Below are 20,985 nucleotides of genomic sequence, written 5' to 3' on the forward strand. Positions count from 1 at the left end.
CTCTATGTGAAACCTTACAGGAGCCACATGCTATTTCAAAACTACTTATTCACACACAGGAGAAGACTGTATTATCATCATATACTGTAGTTGAAGGTCCCTTCATTTAAAGTAGTAATCCATGACATGTTCATATACACTCACTGAGCACTTTATTAGGAACACCTGTACACCTGCTTATTCATGCAATTATCCATTCAGCCAATCATGTGGCAGCAGTGCAATGCATAAGATCATGCAGATACAGGTCAGCAGCTTCAGTTCATGTTCACATCAAGCACCAGAATGAGAAAAAATGTGATCTCAGTGACTTTGACCGTGGCATGGTTGTTGGTGCCAGACGGGCTGGTTTGAGTATTTCTGAAACTGCTAATTTGCGTATAACGCAGTCGTGATTCAGCCTACAGCCAGTTCATGAAAGCTTTTATGTTTGCAGTTCTGAACACCTGGCAGCAGAGAAAAATCCTCTGGGCCACAGGAAGTGATGCGTTTTACGTTTCTGGCAACGGCGATCCGTTTGGAATAAACAGAAGAAGAACTGGGTAGTAGATTCAAGAAAATACAATAAAGTACTAACTGGACGCGCTGTTTGATTGCCAAGCGATTCCTGGGAAGTGCACTTAAAAACCACCACAGCAATGAGCGCTTAGCAACAAAGATGGCGCCAAAATAAAAGAAAATAAAAACAAGAACTTTGCAGATTACTACTTTTGTAATCAAGCTTTGCTACATGAAGAGCTGATTGGCTGTACGGAGGCAGTGTGTTTCCCTCAGGTTGTTATTGATGTTTCATTTAGCGAGCCCAGTAACTCCTATTTTTTCAGGCACTAAAGTCACTCAGTCTAGTATAAACTAACGACTTTGCAACACTAGCTGACTGTTATACCTCCATCTGATTATCGAGGCTACATTTCAAACTGTCTCTCCGTTTAGTTTGTGTCGGCTCAGACACACGGCAACTCCAAGGAGCACAGATGTGCTGCATCATGAGTGCAATGAATGAGTGCAATGAATTATGGTCATCGTAGTTCACTAACACGCCTTCGGCACTTGGCAGCATTAAATCTTGATTAAAAACAACATCGGAAAGCTTCATACATCACAGCGCCGAAAAGAATCCATAACAAAAATCTACCTGACAGGCTGTTAGTTTACCTGGGCAGACTGCCACAATATTAACACAGTATAGGAAACACTGGGAGGAAAGCCTCAGTGAGTCCACAGTAGCACAGTATAGGATCTGAGCAGTATGGCACATGGCGGCTGTAAATGTTTCGCTTTCCCCTTCCAGCAGTAACACGCATGTAGCGGTTACAGCAAAAACACATGTGAGAGCTGTCGGGAGGCTTTGAGCAATCTCTTCCCGCAGCAATCAGCAATTAACAAAACCTTCGGGACTTGCCAGGGAGAGCCGGCCGGCCGGCCGCCACTCGCTGCCTCGAGAGCAACAGAGGATTCATGGCTCTGAGATCGAGGTGCGCCGAAAGGTGTGGCAGAAAGATTTACAGCGAGGCTAAGAATAGTCCCAAGTACTTTTTCAGAGTGGAGAGAGAGAGAGAGAGAGCGAAATCCTGTTAGAAATTCAACCGCTCGCAAAAATAGACCTGTTCCAACTGAGTGATTTTGGCAGTCCCATCTCATGCCCCAGCAGCAGCCAACAATACTGTGTAGTAGCCTACTTTAAAAAAAAAAAAAATACTAAACAAGGAAAGGGTTGCGAACAATGTATGCTCCTTTTCCTTACAATGGCACAAGAGTGAGCAAATGACTCTCTCTCTCAGTTTCTCCCTCTCTTTGTCCCTGTTTGTCTCCCTCTCTCTCTCTCTTTCTCTCCCTCTCTCTCTCATTCCGACCTCAGTAAATCAGGTCATGCCGTTTGATTTCCAGATCTCACTAATGGACAATAGCAGAATTGTCCTGATAGCTTCATGTCAGCTGACAGAGCTTTGTGCCCGATGTACTGGCACGCCACTTTGTTTTATAAAGCATCCATCAGATGTAGAGGAGATGCTACAGGAGTGGGAAGTTCAGGTAGTGTTCAGGGCTGCAGAGTGTGTGTCTGGTCTGTCCTGGACTTTCCACAGTTTGTCCTATTCTGGTTCTGAGCTGTGTGGAAAATACCTACCATTCTACCAAGTCAGAATAATATCTATCAAGTGTATGAAGTCGTATCCATGGAAGCCGATATTTGATTCAAAGAAGTGAAACTGCAACCAGTCGTCTCACTGCACAATGGTAAGTTGATCAATTAACTTGTTGGGCCAAAAGTTGATATATTCCTTTAATATCACTGAACTGACTGACTGGCCTTTTCAATTAATATTAGGGTTCGACTGATATGAGGTCAAGCCCGATACCGTACCAATACTTTTAGATTTGAAGCTGCCAACATGTATTAATTTAAAAAGAATTCCAATAAAGTATTTTATTCTTGACAGGGTGGATGCCTTTGAAACAGCATCTAGACCATAGGACACTAAAACTCTCCACTGAACTCTCCCAGAATGACACTATAATAATAATAATAAAACATATTCATGCATGTTCAGTTGTACAATAAATATGTAATCAAACAAATTGCATCACTTACATATCAGAGATAGATGCTATTGACTAGCCGATATCCAATTTTTATTACTAGGCCAATATCGGCCTGATAAATCAGTCTAACCCTAATGAATATAACCTGTGAGAGTTTTAAATTCTCTCCCTGTCTTCCCTCTGTTTGCCATTCTTTACTGTTTTGTCCCATAAAAAGTGTAATCACACCAGGCTACTGTACTGTAGGTAGAGTATGACAGTGTGTCAGGTGAAAGTAACAGAGAGGAACTTCTGGTAAACGACAAACACTGGCGTGAAATTCAAATGAAGATGGAGGAATAAGTGAGCGAGTGAAGGAAAGAAGCATTATACATTATGTATAATGAAATGCAATATGTTCTAGTCCCCTCTGGTTCCCACCTGTCCTTATGGTACCTGTCCAAGCTTTTACTTATGATGCCAAATAACATGGAGAAGCAATCCTATGGTGTAAATAAAGTTGTATCTATTTTCTGAATCATAATAGAGTAGCTTTAATCCTGAACAATTAGGAGAACAACGCATGGAGAGTCATTTATAACAGTTATTTTATAGGTTTGAGCTTGCAGTAGCTAAAATCCACCTCATTATCATCACTAAACAACTTGAACTCATCACAGCCTGAAACACACACACACCCGAAAGCTCATCAGTGAGTGAAACACACACACACACACACACACACTCCCCCTCTCTCTTTCCCCCTAAACGCCATATAGCCTAACGTAACCAGATGGGATCCAATGTGCTGACAGCTTCAGAGGACACCAGGCACTGCTCACTCATTCCCCCGCCTCGCCTCTTTAACTTCTGTTATGTCCCTTATCAGAAACACAAACACAAACACACACACACGTACACACACACACTCACACACTGAGAGAGAGTCAGGGTTTCATATGATGCCAATATAAGTGATAAGTGTGACTTCCAGAGAAGTGGTTGTCAAACTACTGCAACACAACAGATCTCTCTTTCTCTCTCTCTCTCTCTCACAAACACACACACACACACACACACACACACACACACAGATAACTTTGTCGAAAGAACCAACTGCTGTAACTCAAGTTCTCAAGAACACAGGAAGCAAAACAGCTTTTTGGAGGGATGGATGGATGTCATTAGTGAATCAGTAGATTACAATCCAGCAGATCTCTCTCTCTCTCTCTCTCTCACACACACACACACACACACACACACTTGCCCCCTTACTTTTCAGAGCCTGGATCAGCGCCTTCCCGTCCTTGATCAGCTCCTTGATGAACTTGTTGGTCTTGTCCAGCTCCAGCTCGTGGGACTTGAGCCTCTCTCTGAACTGCGGGCTGTCCAGGTAGCAGTCGCTGAACTCCAGGGCAGGTAGTCCCATCTTTCCGACCGGCCTCCACACAACCGACACGACCCACGACCCACGACCTACACACCGGTGGCCAGCAAGCTCCCAACAGGGGGAGGAAGAGGAGGAAGAGGAGGAGGAGGGAGAAAACCCCTGACCTGAACTACTGCTGCTGCTGCTGCTGCTGCTGCTGGAAATGATGGAAAATCCAATTACAATATGTAAACACGGGGCGGAATATATCCAGAGAAATGCCTGGCTACATAACCTTGCTTCTCCCTCACATACACACACACACCTCCCCAACTGTTATCTTCTGTCAAGTTGACACAAAAACAAGGTCTTGGAGTCTTCTTCTTCTTTAGAATGGCAGCAGCTTTGGTGCAATCCGACACGGCATCCAACCTTTACAAAAACAAAAAAAAAGTCACAGGAGAAATAAGTGTTTTGGGGGTAAAAAAGTGCCGACAGGAGTGACTCCACTTGTTCAGGTGAACCGGTGCTGCATTCCTCGCGACCGAGTCATTCTAGACCGGACAGAGAGAGAGAGAGAGAGAGAGAGAGAGAGAGGGAGTGAGAGAGAGGGAGAGAGAGAGAGATAGAGATGGACGAGGAGGGAGGGAAGGAGGTTGCAAAAAATAAAAAACCGGGGCTGGTAAATGCGGTGTCTTCCCTGGGCGGTTTTAAAACGCAGTGCTTTTCTCTCCAGCCCCTCTCGGCGCTGCCGTCCGTCATCAACCTACCCCGAGACAGATAATCCGCTGATTGACGGCTCTCTCGGCCAATGGCGCGGCCGGTGTTCGAGAACGGAGGCGGTTGGGGCGGGTGGGCGGGGCGAGGCGGAGAGAGGCATCGTAACAGAGAGGAGGGAAAAAGCAAAGAGGGCTCACTCGGACCCTGTTTCCGGGTGCGGCAAACGTCATGGCGGGAAAAAAAGATTGTAGCTAGCTATAGGCTAAAAAATGTTTTCTTTGATTGATTGATTGATTCATTCATTCATTCATTCATTGATCGGTCGGTTGATTGATTGATTGTTTTTGCTCGCCCAGAGTTTGGTATCAATGTATTGGGATCAATGATGTAGCTAATGGTAAATAAAAGGGCAGATATAATTTGATCTCCACTCAGTGCTCCTCATAAAAAACATTTATCAATAAAAACAAAATTATCAATCATATATTTTTTTTTTAAAAGTGCTTTTTTTCTTGAAATAGCCTACCTATTTTTTTATCAAACAAAACAGAATTTGCAACCACTTAGTATGATGAATTTACACCATAAAAATGTAGGCTATGTCGGCCTATACAGGTGGTAAACTATTTTCTACGATTAAAAAAACGTGGGAAAACTGAATCTAGGTGGCTTCACTACATCCCCAATTGATGTTACTGGAAAAGTTAAAGTGGCTAAGGTTTATTTGGATCAAACTACACAAAAAGTTTACAATTAAAATTAAAAATTTTTGAAGAACAGTTTTTTAAGCGAGACCATTTTCTGTCGAGTCTGTACCACATTGGCTGGTACAGTAGCTAACTGTCCTGTGTGAGGCAGAGGTGGAGGTAAAGATCATGGCTAGTGTGTATGTAATGTTTGATGCTGCATTTATATCATGTTGGCTTTCTCGTAAATATGAGCTGCAAACTGGGAAAAATTGTCACGTGTAGTCAACATGTTGTAGTAGCTAAACAACATGTTGTTTCGTTTCTTCTGATATCACCTGAATGCAGCATAGTGCTATTGCATGTTTTGTTTTTTGTCTTTTGCTATTGAGTGTTTCCTCTTCTGTAGAAGAGACGATCTTTGTGTGTAGCGGGCCGGCAGCGGAGTCATGCTGGCCTGGTTGGTGAGAGGAGAGCTGATGTCATTTCATCCAGAGCGGGGAATTTCTGTCTGCCCAGCCGGGATTAAAGCCCCAGTCTGGGATTAGGCTGCACTCTGGCGCCCTCTGCTGAAACACTGCTGCCCCAACACACAGTTTGTTAAACCTTTATTTATTTATTTAGCTTAGCATTTAGTGATTTATTGGATGGGAAGATTTTTTTTGACTCTGAAATGTTTTGTCTGACTTTTTATTTAGAAAAGTTTTAGAGTTTTACATGTAGTTGCAAGGCTGTTAAACATTTTTTTGCATTTGTAATGTTTGTAAATACACACATCTACACATCAACACATCTACACATGTGAATTTTGAATATTAAAGAATTTGTTTTCCTTCTGCTACAAGTCAAAATCTCCAAGAAGATAATATATGAATACGGTATGCCCAAATTTTAGATGCTCAAATAAACAAAACAAGCTACATGTCGTGTGTGTGTGTGTGTGTGTGTGTGTGCATGTTTGTGTGTGTGCATGCATTACCATTTCTATATGTGTATGTGAGTGTTTTGCGCCACTGCTGCCTTATCAGTAAGATGTTAACACCTTTATTTTGGTTATTTTGCATGCATATCACTGACTCTAATTATCATAACTGGCACAAACACAGTGTGCGTTTGTGGTTCTTGTGTGAAAGATTTACATGTGTCACTTCCTCTGTCACAGCGGAGCACAGTGTTCGGTCGCACGCTCATTTCTCCATCTGCCACTGTGATACAGAGAACGTCATTTACAGGAAATCATAAGTTTAATTCTTCTCATCACTTGCTGCGTGTTCTGTGATGTGCATGGGTAGCCATGTTGTGTTAGCAGATGGGGGGCTTAGTTCAAGAGCCAGGATTATACAGTTAGCCTGATACCAGAAAATATTTATAGACAATTCTTTGTTTCTTGAACATTAAACTTCAGTAGTGGCATTAATGGATGTTAATGGAAGGAGGAGATGGAAAAGAGGGGGGGGGGGGGAACTAGAAGTTTTAAGTATGTAACTCAAGTCCTTGGTTGACAAAATGATGACTTTTGAGATACTTAACAGTACTTTTATAAACTGCACCTCTATATTGTAGAGATATGGAGGGAAGTATACCGATTTTCAAATCAGTATATATGTTTAGAAATGAACTCTTTCAAGCTTTATTTACATGTGCGCTTTACTTTGTAACAGCAGAGCAGACGGTCTAACAGCTGCTTACTTTTCAACCTGTGGCCACAAATTACAGGATATCTAGAGGTGTTTCTCTGACATAAACATGTAATGTATTCTTTAGTATGAACTCCAAAATGTATTAAATGTCACATCCACATGCATACAGACAAAATGAATTGTATAAAACAAAACACGCATGTTGCTCTTTGCTTGACATTCTTGAAGAGTGTGACATACAATATTTATGGAACATAAGCTTTTTCCTTTTTTCACATGCCATCTTAGCTCAAAATACAGGTCTGCTTTACCTCAATCTCACAAAAATCACCAACAAAAACAAACCTTTTACAACCTCAAAGTACATGTAAAACTCACGTGTAGCTGTCACATACGATCATGAACTCACACAATCATTTTCAGTTGAAGAAAACGTCTGCAATCCAGCGAATCAAAACATAAACAAAGCCAGTAGAGGGGCCAAAGTGTTTCAACACAATGGGAGCCTAACAGCAATTACGCAGCCGGCAGGGTGGCCTAGTGGTGAGAGCGAATGTCTCATAATAGAATATTTTGTCACAGGCCTGAAACCGTCCTGAGAGAGACACGTCGAATCCCTTCCAGTGGTGCTGTTCTGTCGCCGACCCTGACCTTTGACCTCCCGGGGGAGAGGGGTTAAGAAAAAGAGAATGCCCCTTCACATTATTAAAAAGGTAAATGTACTTGTGCTTCCGGGCGTCGAGGCTTTTGATTCTCATGCTCTTTTCTCTCATCCCATTCTTTGCATCAACTTTTCATTCTCAGCCTGGAGCACTACAGTGTATCCATTCAGTCACTGCCCCATTCATTCTATATGGCCGTGTCCCAGTGCCCTACATATACTGGACCTACTGTGCTGAATGTTACTGTAGTATTAGTTTAGTAGATCTAGTACATGACATAGAATATGATGTATAGTATATGTATGATGTAGTAAACAATGTATCAGAAGTATGTGTATGACCTAGTATAGGATGTATATGATGTATATATATAGGCTATGCAGTATGTATATATACTGTATAGTGTGGTATATGACATGTATGATGGTATATGATAAAGGGCTGTATAAATAAACAAGACTAGACTAGACTAGACTAGACTAGACTAGACTAATAGCAGTTGCAGTAGTGCTCTATTAGAAGTGATAAAGTACTGGTAATGGTAATACATTTTACTTTGACTTTAATTATCCACTCAACAGCAAAGAAAAATAAATAAATAAATCAGTATATATGCATATTTCCATTCCTCTTCATAAATATGAACCAAAACAATCAGATCATGACAGTTAAAACTATGTTTGGGTATTTGCGACACAGTATGTTAACGTAGTGTACTTCATCTATTCTTTAAATTTAAGGTAGACAAATGGTGCCAGTCAGATCTCTCTTTTCTCCTCCTCACTCTTTCCTCCCATCTTCTATCTATTGCTCCTCCTTTGCTCATATCCACTATTTCATTCCTCCCTCTCCTCCTCTCCCCCTTCCTTCCCTCTCTGCTTCTGTCCTTGTACTTGACTTGTGAAAAACACGTAGATTAAACTCAACTCAAGAGGTGTTGTTCCCCCATGGGAAGTCTTAGCTTGTCTGTCTGCCCTGCAGCATGGGCAGAGTCTACTTGGGTTGTTAAAAATTACGACTCCTTTGCGCTGTAATGCCCTTAGAGATTGACTTTCCGAGCACAATGATGCGCAATGGAAATAAAATCTCTTGTTTTACTCATAGTTGTTAAATGGGAGGGTGTCAAAGAGCAGGGGAGATGATAGGTAGGATCGGTTTTTCCATCAGAATCAGAAAAGCTTGTTTTTTTGCCAAATATAACCAGAATCAAATCACTTTATTACTCCACTATGACTATAATAAATGTACTGGAGTTTGTCTTGACTTGAGACATACTGACAACTGCCATAATGACACAGGGCATTCTTGTATATTCCTGTTATAGCTCAGTTCGAGAATAATAAAGCTGAAATCATATCTGAACTGTTGAGTTTTGACATGTACCTGTGTGTCCAGCATTATTACTTTTTGGGACAACACAAGTAAACATTTTCGTTTGCAGGATAGACTCCTTTTTATGGCTGGTCTATAGCAGGAAACCCAGTTGAACCTGGTTCAATGTAATTGAGTTCAATATAATGTTATTCATCCCACATGGGGCAATTCAAAGGACGTAATTTAAGATTTAAACAATCAAAACAAGCCATAAAATGCACATATCACATGACAAAAGGGGCAGGACAGGTTTTCAGGTTAACAGTTAGCCATTTGTATATTTTTGCTATTAAAGTGCAGAGTGCAGGCAGGTCAGCAGTCAAATGCATATTATAATAAAATAATAATATAATAATATAATTCTATAAATTATAACAGTTTACAATTATCCAGTTTTAGAATCCACATGATTCTGTTGAGGTCTGACGTACCTGTGTGTCCAGCGTTGTTACTTGGGGACAACCCAAGCAAACATTTGAATTTGCAAGAGAGACTCCTTTTTATGGCTGGTCTGACAGCAGGAAAACAGGCCATCTTTAAAGGTTGGTTTGAACCAGGTTCAGTGCAACTCAGTTCAATATAATGCAATACAGTTTTATTTGTCCCACATGGGGCAATTTAAAGGACATAATTTAAGACATAAACAATCAAAACAAGACATAAAATACACATATCACGTGACAAAAGAGATAGGACAAGACAGGTTGTCAGATGTTTTTGGTATTAAAGTGCAGAGTGCAGGCAGGTCAGCAGTGAAATGCATGTAGCTGAAATTATATTAGTTTACAGTTATTCAGTTATGGGAAACACATGATTCTTATTTTAAAATGTTATTGCTTCTGGTACAAAGGTGGTTTTTCCTCGACTTGCCCTGCACTGGATACCATAAAGCTCCTGCTTGATGTGGAGGTTGGAGGTTTAATTCATTGTGTTGTATGAGTGACTTTGCCTGGGCCTCTCATTTATAAAAAGCTCTCTGAGACTTCTCTGAGGTAATCCAATGATTTTGGAGCATGTGCTGACAATGCCAGAGAGCCTATTTCTGTCCTTCTGATTGATACTTGCAAACCAGATAATAAAATAAGAAGGTTGGGATATGAAAACTGCATGACTTGGTTTTTATCTTGGTATTCATATTCTAGAAAGACGCACTGCAAAGTTACATAAGGCATCTACTGTGACTTTGAATAATCGAACAAAGGGGGTAAAGAGATTTGATGTAATATGCATTGTGGCATGGTTGTTATTTTTGTGTATTTTCTATTTTGTAGCAATCTGTGTATGCTAACCCACCATCATCCTCCACTGTGGTTTGAAGTGACTTTAGGAGATGTCGTTGTCATCGTTCTTATTTTGAGATTTGTTAAATACTGTATATTAACACTGAAAACAGGAGCTCATAGTGTATTTAGTGCAAGGGGGCAGTGCAGGACATACAATAGCTACACAGTGGACAGTAGATAGCACTCTACAAGAAAGCTTTTTTATCATTATGAGAAATCAAGCTGTGCCATAAACATTGGATTTGTCCTGCTGACATTGGTGCAGAGACATACCAGCAACTTAAAGAGTTTCACACTATATGGATACAAATGGATGATGCAACATGGCAAAAGGACGACAGGTCTTCCACACATAGGGTTCAAATGGAAGTGATAAACAAAAGACAATTTCACTTTTTATCACTAGTGGGGTCAATTCACTTTTAATTCACCCAATGCAAAATGTAGATTGAAGTGGCAGCTTATTTTCTGATGGCAGACCTTTCTTCCCAATTGTTTATAAATTGGTTGGAAAGGACAATGTAATCATTCCTAAAGGGTTTCAATATTTGAATTGTGAGGAAATCCACCTTTCTTGATTTAAATGAAAGAGATACATATCTATGTGCTTGGTGTGGTGTGGTATTGTGCTGTTATATAAGGAAGATGATCACAGTACTTTGAAATTCACATCCGTTCTTGCTTTGATAGTTGACCTATTCCCCCATCTCCTGGCTGATGGAAGTATTGCAGCTATTTCCAAAAAATCTGAGACGTTCAAAAGTGTAGGAGCTGTATAGGTGAGAGAGAAGTAGGTCAGGGTCTTAACTAGTGTGTGTGTGTGTGTGTGTGTGTGTGTGTGTGTGTCAAGCAACTAGAGCATTTACAATTTTTTAAATATCTCTGTCTCCAATCATAAATGTGTTACGGCGTTCTCTTTGTCTTTCTCCCTCTCTCTTTCCCTCTCTCTTGTTTATTCTCTCTCACTTTCACTTTCTGTTTCTTTCTTTAGTTTTCTGCAGTGAAGTCAGTATTTTCTTATGGCACACTCTCTTCACTCCTATGTCTTGCGCTTAAAAGATTTAGAATAGCTGAGTGATTTAAAATGCAGATGTAGAAGATGAATAATAGAGGGGCCACAGTTTGAAGGGAAGAGCCTAAAAGATCCATTAGAAGGAGGCAGAGACAGGCCAACTACTGTGAATAATTCACTCAGCCTGCACACTTCTTCTGTTTATTGTGGTGTGTGAGTGTGAGAAAGGGAGAGTGAGTGTGTGTATGTGTGTGTGTATACCACAATGTGTGTGTGTGTGTGTGTGTGTGTGTGTGTAACACCTACCTCCATACCCTCATGGCTTGCCTGGCAGTTCAAAAATAGAAGCTGAGAGTGCTGCATTCCTCATGTTTCAAAGCCATGCAAGCTGTTTTCTAACTAACATATAACATCACCACCATTTTGAAGCATGTTACCCCGCCAAAAAAGTCCTAAAATACTACAACCAGCACTCCCACTTAGTCAGAAAGTCGTCATGGTGTACATGTCTGTGCTTCATCAACCTTGTCCCGCGTGATTCAGCTTGTATTATGAAATTATTACTGTCAGTATGTCTGTGCACCAGTATCACCTCACCAAATTCCTAGACATTTACTGTAGTAGTTAAAGTGATTCTGATTCATGTCACTCAGTAATACATTTGTCCTTTATTGTAACACTGCTACTCCTTTGCTGTCACTTTGTTAGGAGTTGTGTGGATGTGAGTGACGATGTGCCAGGCCAACATCTTTATTTTAAAGGCATAATTTATCCAGAATCTGTCTCAACGTTGCTCACTCTTGTTCAGATTCCATTCACAAAGTTGTATCTCCAGAGTGGCAAAGTGACAGCAATCAGTTTCTTTATTTAAAATGTGATTCAACCTTGCTGTCTGAGTGTTTCATGTTTATGCACTGGCTCCCAATTAAGCAAAGAATTGACTTTAAAATATTACTGCTTGCCTACAAATCACTAAATGGCCTAGGACCAGCATACATTTCCGACCTGCTTGCACCCCATGAGTCCTCCAGAACACTTAGGTCAGCTGGGTCTGGACTATTAACCGTTCCAAGAGTCAGAACAAAACATGGTGAGGCAGCATTCACTTACTATGCCGCATACAACTGGAACAGACTTCCAAATGATCTTAGAAATGCTCCAACTGTAACCACTTTTAAAACTAGGCTTAAAACTTTTATGTTCTCCATCGCCTATAATTAAACTCTTAGCACTTTAACTCCAAATATATGTAAATATGTGCGCGCGGTTTATGTGTGTATTTACTTGTATCGACAGAACTTAGATTTTTATACTGTAACACTCTTGCTGATTTTATAATGTTGCCCTTACTCTAACTTTCAGTGTTCAGAAACTCTTTTCTTGTTTTTAATTTTCTTCCTTTTACTTATTTACTTTTATCTTATCCATCTCTGTTTTTATCTCTCTCTTTTAATCATGTAAAGCACTTTGAGTTGCCCTGTGTACAAATTGTGCTATATGAATAAACTTGACTTGACTTTATTCAACTCACATTTCCCCCTGAATTTATGACATTTACTGCATGGAGGATAAGTTCTTTATTGTCAAATTGCTGTTTTTTTATGTAGTCTTTTTTAATGTTTCTTCCATGAAAGATGCCCTGCATGAATTAACAAAGTTTACTGAATTGAGCTGAATTACTAATACAAATCCTGTAATGTGACACAACATATCCTTCCAAGCATCCTAATAGAAACCTGGCTTGGTTGTCCGAGGCTGAGTGTGGGTATATTATTGGCATTATGAAGCGGAGTTATTCTGGGAGTTGAAATCATCCTCTTTGTGTGTTTTATAAATGTTTATATTGTGTTGCTCACCAGTGTCTCCATGCAGGAGGAGGACACCCCTATAGGAATGTATCAGCGCTCAGTCAGACGGGCAGCACTGCTCATTTCCAGGCTCCGGCTGGATCCCATGGCCTGTACACTTGCGTCACCCTGTCTCAGTCTCTCTCTCACTCTCTCTCTCTCTCTCTCTCTCTCTCTCTCTCTCTCTCGCTCTCTCTCTCCTCTGGTGTGGTAAATTTAGCTCTGACGTTGGCCTGTTGAAATGGATCCTCTGACGCTGATAGAAGGGGGACGGGAGTGACGGAGTACAAATAGAGACGTACACACTCAGTCCCTAAAGAGCGCCGCAGGGACAGACGAGCCGCCGTTAAAGAGGAGGAAGTTTGAGCCAGTTTCACCCAAAGCCCCGTTCAGAGAGAGGAAAAAGAGGAGGACATGCTGGCTCATCTGGGACACATGACCTTTTCACAGGTAGGTGACTGTGACTGCGGTTGGGGGAATCTGATTGGTTATTCAGTGATTTAGCCGCCCTTCACTGATCCTCTAATGACAGATGAAAATCCTAACTAACAAACAAACCAGTAAAAAAAAACAGCAGTTTCTGTGCCTATTTTCTTTTGAGAGTATTAGTTAGGTGGTCTGGTTTTTGCCAAACTGAACATGCCTATTGATGGAGTGTGTGTGTGTGTGTGTGTGTGTGTGTGTGTGTGTGTGTGTGTGTGAAGGGGGAGGGAGGGTAGCTAAACAAACTTCCACTAACACGTTTTTTTTTTCCACATTCATATCAACCTCATGACATTTCATGACGCATCCAGGAATCAACAGTCAACATTTACCCCCATTTCACTGCCTGCAGAACTTTAATCCAAGTACTCCCTCGCCTCCAAATACTCCCTCCAAACACATACACGCACACACACACACACACACACACACACACATAGTGCAGATCCAATCTCTACTCCCACGCTCTGTCGGACGTTGGACGTCATTCGCAGTAGCAGGTCTGTCCGAAGGTCCCTGCGGACCCGTCTGGCACATACCGCTTCATATCCAGTAATACAACAATCTGCTCCTGGTCCTGTTAGTAGGAAAAACAGGCTGTGTGTGGGTAGGCCTCGCATTCCTCCTGTGGCTTTACTTTGCTCTTTCTCTCTCTCTCTTCTTTCCCCTCTTTCCCCTCTTCCTCCTTCTGTTTCTGATGTTTTTCCAAGACATTCCAGATGTGGGCCAGCCTGGCTCAGCTGGCTCTATAGCAGCTATACTGTAGACGCTAATGATAACACAGAGCAGAGTTGTACCACCAGTCTGTACTATGCCACCGCTGGCTGCTCCACTGCTCCCTTCCCACTGACAGGACAGGCTTTCATGACAGGTACTATCACGCTGGGATCTCTCCCTCCAGGATATTAGAGATTACACTGACATCCTGGCTGTAAAATGGACTTGATTTTTCTTGGATGAGCGTTTAGGGGAAGCAGACAGTCCAAGGTTGAAGCAGACAGGCAGAGAGAGCTGGCTGGATACTAGTGTTGGATTCCTAGAGCGGAAAGATTTCAAGTGCTTGGCCACAGGAGGTTTGTTTGAATGACAGACTTTGTTTTTGATTGACAAGTATGATGTACAGTGTCATATAGTGTATGTCTAACTCTTTCTGCAATCTAGACAATGCCTTACACCCTGGTTAGAGCATGTAAGCCTTCTATATGAAGGGTAAAGCAGCTGTGCCTTAAATATTGTAAGGAGGATGGCTCTTATTTTTCACTTTTTTCATGTCTTTTAAGGAGAAGCAATTGCCAATTTCCCACTTCAGTCTAGATAACGATGTGGATTGTAATGTTACATGTCATGTGTTAAATTGTTTCATGTTACACTTTAGGCTGTTGCTGGTCTTGCACCAGAACTTGCAGTATTTCCAAGAGGGAGTAAAACCATTACAGCTAATTTGCTCTGTCCGTCTGCACGTCCACATGTTGTTTATTTGGTTGTCTGGCCTAGCTTTGATTTCAGGTGAAAATGACATCACTCCCATCTGGAAAACATTTTACGAGAAAAGAATCTAAGGGATGCTCTGTGAGGGAACAAGTTCGGTCATGTGGCGGTTCTGCTTGGCCTCCAACCAGATCTGATTCCCCCGGCTGGCTGCATCAATTCAAGCGCCAAACAGAGTGCCTTAAAAGGCTGAGAGAGAGAGAGAAAGGGAGAGACAGAGACAGAGAGAGAGAGAGAAAGACAGAGGGACAGAAACGAAGAGAGGGAGGGAGGGAGGGAGGGAGCTTTTCCCGTAATCAAATCACGAAGGCGGTGTTATCCTCCCCTTCCTGTTTTCTCTGGTTTCTCAAACACACACCAGGTGACATTAACACTGAACACGGTGAGATCTCCCTCTGGTTGTTGTTGCAGCCACAGGGGCATCGCTCTGGAAACGGCTCGCCGCAGCCTCACGCTCCGTACAGGATGTCTGAGGGAGACGTCACCCTGCTGTCCCCCGGCCTGGCGGCGTCTCTGGACCTGTCCCGCCAGGAGCGCCAGTCCCTCACCAGGCTCTACTGCCAGAACGGAGGACATCACCTGAGGATCGCACCGGACGGGACAGTGAGCGGCGGCAGGCAGGACAACGACCCCTATGGTGAGGAAACAAGACTATCTTTTTTATTGGGGTTTTTTCTATGAGGAGGGATAAGCTGTTGTATTTCAGAATCAGACTCACTTTATTATGTGTTTATTTGCTGAGTGCTGATTATAAAAATGCTAAGACATGAGAGATAGTAGATAAAAAATACAAGACAGAACAATTGTTTTGTACGATAACACTGTGCAAAAGATGAATATGAAGCTAAGCAAAAGCTGCAATTTATCCTTAACAGATACTGTAATTTTGACTTTCCCAACATTAAATTGACTTTTTACCTTTACTGATGATTAAAAGTCTTCATTTTTGTTAAAATAAATGATGATTAACAACAGATAACAGGTATGCTTAAGTTAGTGAGAAGTTATCTGACCTTGGGGGAAAGTGGTTGAGAAGTGGACTTGTGAAAGCTGCTGGCTGAAATCTGTGGGGGAATTCAATGATTACTTCAACAAACTGTTAAAGTCTCCTTGAGCAAGGCTGTTAACCCCAGCTGTTTGTAATCCTAGTAAGAGTTTGTAATCCTAATAACTCCCCCTGTGTATAATATGTTTAGATGATAAGGCTTGTATTGACTTGTGTTGACATTGAAAATGTGCCTTAACTCTATTGCACAAGTAAAAACAATGGTTACACTGAGTTTAGGTGAGTGTAGCTTCCACTACATCCCTGGTAGGTAATTAAAAACATCATGCAGCTTGGCGTCAGTTGAACAGCTCCATGTGTTTGTGTTGCAGACGTCCTGCGGCTGAAAGCTGTGAGTGCAGGAGTGCTGGTCATCAAGGGAGAGCAGACAGGCAGGTACCTGGCCATGGACAAAGATGGACGCCTCTACGGCTCAGTGAGTTTTCACATTACAGTGTGTGTTTGAAGAGTTGGGATATCTGCCCATTTGAAAAAAAAGAAGAAAAAATGACACTTACTATGATGAAATTGTTGCTGCCATGAAAGTAAAACTCTGAATTTATTGGCTATTTTAAAATATTTGCCTTCCAAATACTAACATTATTGGGGATGGAATGATCTATCACTTTGCACCATGGACTGAATTTCAATTTCAAAGCATTTTTTTATATATCATGCTGAAATGAGAGACTCTTTTCTATTACCTAGTAGTTCATGAAAGCATTTTTTATCAAAGCTGCATTCTGAAAACACATAACACTCAATAACTTATCCATTCCTAAGGTTATTTTACCAAGGTACCAACGTTATTTTCCACAAAACTGTGCAACAGTGGAAAATTACTGTGTATCCGATGAACAAAGGTTTTTCTTTTTTTGAGCTAAAGTTTTTCCTAATAACCTATAAATCATTATGAGTAATAGTCTGTCATCGGGGCAAATAAATCAAGAGATGAGCAACGTCAGCCATTAAAGAATTACAGATTTGTCATGTCCTAGATTCTTATTCCTATTAACATTACAATATGTACTGTTGCTGTGTGTATATATCCTCACACCCTGTTGTTAACATTTTCAAATGAATTTACAAGAACATGACTGAATTCGATTTGGCTTAAAACAAACGTTCTTCTTTTCTTTTCTTTCCTTTTCTTCTCTCAGCAAGCACTGAATGATGAGTGTTACTTCCTGGAGAAGTATGAGGAAAACCACTACAACTCATATCGCTCTCAGAAGTACAGCTGGTACATCGGGCTGACGAGGAACGGCAAACCCAAAGCAGGACCAAAGACCCACCAGGGTCAGAAGGCCGTCTATTTTCTGCCAAGACCTGTAAGCAACCTGTAGAGCAACAGGACACCAGGAAGCAAGTGCTTTACATGCATATTAATAGTGCAATGTAATGTTGGACACCTAAGTATTCCATTTAAAGTTGATGTAAGCTTGATATGAGAAAGTCCAATCTAAAAGATCGGATATGCCGATGTTGGCTGCAATCCAAAGTCATATAAACATCTTATCCTGTTTTATGATCAGTTCAAGCTCTATTTTCATGGTAATATTCAGAATATTCTGCTTATTTATGTATTCAGGGATATCTGTCATCAGGATATCCACATGCATAAAAACTGCTTATGATCTTGACAGGAATATGAGCTAGTATCCAGAATACTGTAAACACACTCACACACTCTCACTCAAGACAGGAAATGTGTGCCGTGCCAATGCATGTCAGTCTTTGACCGGTGGTATGAAATAGCACTGGGAGACAGCAATGGGCCATTGTTACTTAGAAATAGTTTTAAAATTGATCTCGTCTGGCACAAAGGAAATAACCGGAATGGCAATAAAAGTAAAAATGCCAACCATCTGGCGTTGAATTGAAGCTCAAGCAAACAACGTCTTTCAAAGTTCTGACTTTGTCCGAGCGCTACAGCATAGGGAGGGATCGTAATAATGTAATACTCTGCTGATGTCCATAGAATAAATTCTCTTTTCACCATGCAAAGTGAGGTCAGAGGTCAGGGTCTGGAGCTGGTAGGGATTCAGTTTCTTGCTCAAGGACTCCTCAGCAGGGCGGATGCTTGCCGACACGTGGGCTTGAATCCAGGCCTTGTGCATGAAGGACAGTCTCGCTATTCACTGCTTTTAATTTGTGCCTGTTGCTGTAACCCCTTGTGTTCAGTGAGGAATGTTAGCAAGCCTAACAGGTCATTTTAAGGCAGCGATTCTCAACCTTGTCGGCTTGTGACCCCGTAAAACGAAGCGGTGTCCACCCGCGACCCGCCGTCACCAGTGTGCAGAGTTCAACCAAAGAATGATTTTCCCTTTTCAGGTTGTTTCATATGATTCATTATCAGAGGAGGCTGAGAGCCTGAAAACTATTCAGTATTTCACAAGAAAAAAAGCAAAAATTAGAGAAAAATAGACATGATAATACATTTTTATTGTAGAAATATGCTTTCTTATCCTATAAATCATCTCGCGACCCCACAAAATGATCTTGCATGCCCCTGGGGGGTCCCGACCCCCAGGTTGAGAACCACTGTTTTAAAGAAACAAATGTTGAGGTTTTTCCCCACAATATGAGAAGTGTCTAGTGGAGAAAAAGACTCAGACTTTCAAAGTGTCCCGAAAGTATCCCTAAGTGCTAGGATCGTCTTTGTTTCACTCTTAAATCAGTGAAATTAATGAAATGACCTTTTTGGAAACAGCACCCTTGTCTAAACTGTGATATATAATATTGATATATACTATATTGATATATATGTATACATGCAGGTGCCCAGGTCAGCTGACACCTTAACTTCTCTCCAAGGCAGAGGGATTTACTTTGTTTCATTAATCAATGCAGTTATTATTGTCTGGAAAAGAGGAATACCACTGCAAATTTCCCATCTTGGTGACATCACAGGTTCAAGTCTTAATTATTAGATTTTTGGGATTGGGAGAGAAAGAGAGAACACATATTGATTGATCTGCTCTAGACCACATAGTCACATATCTTAAGTCTTCAAATGATATTTCTCTTTCTCTTTCTTTGCAAAATGGCAGCACAACCTAACGGACTCTTTCTAAACTTATTCCATTTTATGCTGAAACAAATATTACTGTAACATCATTGTAGTTTAGATTTGTTATTGTGAATATTTATTGATAAAGTTTTATTGATAATTGAATTTTAACTTTTATTGATTGCCACAATGTTATGCTATGATTGTGGAGATAGTTATTTATACATATACAGTATTTATACATATATACAGGAAAGGAACAAAAAGGTAATGTGATCACCTTTTGACAAAGTAATACATATTGTATAAAATGTGTAAATGTATGGGACAAAATGTAGAATATTATCTATTAATAAAGTGTATTGTTCATTCACTGTGATTATTACATGATTATTGTTCTTCCTAAAAAATTTAAGAGACATTATAAATAAGAGTCCATGGAAGACAGCAAATATATATTTTTAAAGGAACATGTGTTTTCTTGACAGTATTCAACATTCTGCAAAGAATTGTATAGAATAAATAATAAACGATTAACTGTAATTTGTTGTTGTTTTTTTATTGTGTTTATTAGGGATTTGAAAGCAGCTATACATGAAAAGATAAATATATAAACGTCATATAAAACATCATATAAACATATAAAAGGGTTTAACTGGACACATCCCCTTGTATATATCAATTCTGAATCCATTCGACCCATTCATACACATCAAACCACTGAATATTTCAGCAGCATTTGTGGGGTTTGTGTGTGTGTGTGTGAATAAACTGCACTCTTATGGGTGTTCACCCATATGACCACAGTATGACCACAAGATGGCAGCATTGCCTTTAGTTCAGTAGCAGTTTCCCTCAGGATAGCACTAAGGGATTCAGAAGAACTCCTCTAGTTTTGTCTTCATTTATCATTATTAGAAGTTCAAGCTTTTCCCGGTCCTAGAAAAATAAATCATGAATTAAGTGGCTAACCGGTAGAAACCACTACCACAAACTGCTCTTAGTTGCATGTGTTTTTAGCAGTGGAGTTGGCTGTGGGTCTATTGCTATGGGTTACATCACAGTATGCACAGTACACATAGCATATATAGGAGAAATAAAGAAGCTGCCAAACAACCAAAAATATCTGTTAATAAGTTAATTTAAAAAACAGAAATCATTGGCTGAACTTAATCATTCGGTATGTCTAAAATGTCATTTTGTCAATCAAGGACTTATGTAATATAATTTTTAAAAGTACCACATTTTGTTTTCAGTTTGTACTGTCACTATAATTTTCAAAAGGTAATGTAGATGCTTCATTTTGCAGCAAAACCCTTCAGCAGCATTGGTGTCAGTGGAGACCTGCCTGCTCTCCACCAGCACACTGTAATTGTTACCATAACGTTGTTACAGATAATACCAGCGCAAAGCAGAGAAAGACCTCCACTCACCCTCATCAAGTATTTTCACCACATTTTTGGAAGTTAAGACTCAATGGCATTCTTTAGCTAATCCACACTTATGTGTAATGGCTGAAACAGAACATGGCCCAAAATGCTGTTTCAGAGGCGGCGCTGCCAGGAAAAAATACTGGAGGAAACACTGGAACGTGGTTTAAGATGTTTGGAAGGATTGGGGCTCCAAGATGTTCCATATTATTCTGGGATTTAAGGACTGTTGGGCGGTTACATTATAGTAGTATCATTACTTTTCCCACTAACGAGTAGTTTGACAAATTACTATTTCAATTTCAGCAATATTACAGTTTCCAATCACAAAAATGGTTACTTTATAATCTAATCACCCCCTATAAACGTCAGATTCAAGTTGAATTATCCCAAAACTATATCCTGCCCCCATC

At 40.6% G+C, this 20,985-nt stretch overlaps 2 protein-coding genes across 6 annotated transcripts in view; one reads left to right on the forward strand and one right to left on the reverse strand.

The window, feature by feature from the left end:
* Positions 1 to 4,439, reverse strand: part of LOC139640641 (rho GTPase-activating protein 26-like) — a 108,968-nt gene extending 104,529 nt beyond the window's left edge. For 3 of the 4 annotated variants that reach the window (XM_071514819.1, XM_071514818.1, XM_071514815.1), the window contains exon 1: positions 3,796 to 4,439. In XM_071514819.1, coding sequence (XP_071370920.1) covers positions 3,796 to 3,949 — 154 coding nt within the window. In that variant the 5' untranslated portion in view covers positions 3,950 to 4,439. The remainder of the gene's footprint in view (positions 1 to 3,795) is intronic. The other variant, XM_071514816.1, reaches the window with a different exon arrangement.
* Positions 4,440 to 13,439: 9,000 nt separating this feature from the next.
* On the forward strand, positions 13,440 to 19,556 carry LOC139640646 (fibroblast growth factor 1-like). 2 transcript variants are annotated; one of them, XM_071514825.1, is made up of 4 exons: positions 13,440 to 13,563; positions 15,446 to 15,721; positions 16,462 to 16,565; positions 17,290 to 19,556. In XM_071514825.1, the coding sequence occupies exons 2-4, from the start codon at positions 15,550 to 15,552 to the stop codon at positions 17,473 to 17,475; spliced, it is 462 nt and encodes a 153-aa protein (XP_071370926.1). In that variant the 5' UTR covers positions 13,440 to 13,563; positions 15,446 to 15,549; the 3' UTR covers positions 17,476 to 19,556. The 2 variants fall into 2 exon arrangements, with proteins under 2 accessions (XP_071370926.1, XP_071370925.1); XM_071514824.1 differs by having other exon boundaries at positions 13,448 to 13,563; positions 15,496 to 15,721.
* Positions 19,557 to 20,985: the final 1,429 nt, after the last annotated feature.

This window comes from Centroberyx affinis, unplaced genomic scaffold (assembly GCF_046629955.1).
Source record: "Centroberyx affinis isolate AG114_WGS23_722 - 3 ecotype Tasmania unplaced genomic scaffold, CSIRO-AGI_Caff_v1 ptg010099l_1, whole genome shotgun sequence".
In the NCBI taxonomy this organism is placed as follows: Eukaryota; Metazoa; Chordata; class Actinopteri; order Beryciformes; family Berycidae; genus Centroberyx; species Centroberyx affinis.

Bases quoted from the DNA above. Each gene is read 5' to 3' on its own strand.
- LOC139640646 (XM_071514824.1), top strand. From the start codon at position 13,528: ATGCTGGCTCATCTGGGACACATGACCTTTTCACAG. The intron at 13,564-15,495 runs GTAGGTGACTGT...TTGTTGTTGCAG, and splicing joins GACACATGACCTTTTCACAG to CCACAGGGGCATCGCTCTGG. The intron at 15,722-16,461 runs GTGAGGAAACAA...TTTGTGTTGCAG, and splicing joins GCAGGACAACGACCCCTATG to ACGTCCTGCGGCTGAAAGCT.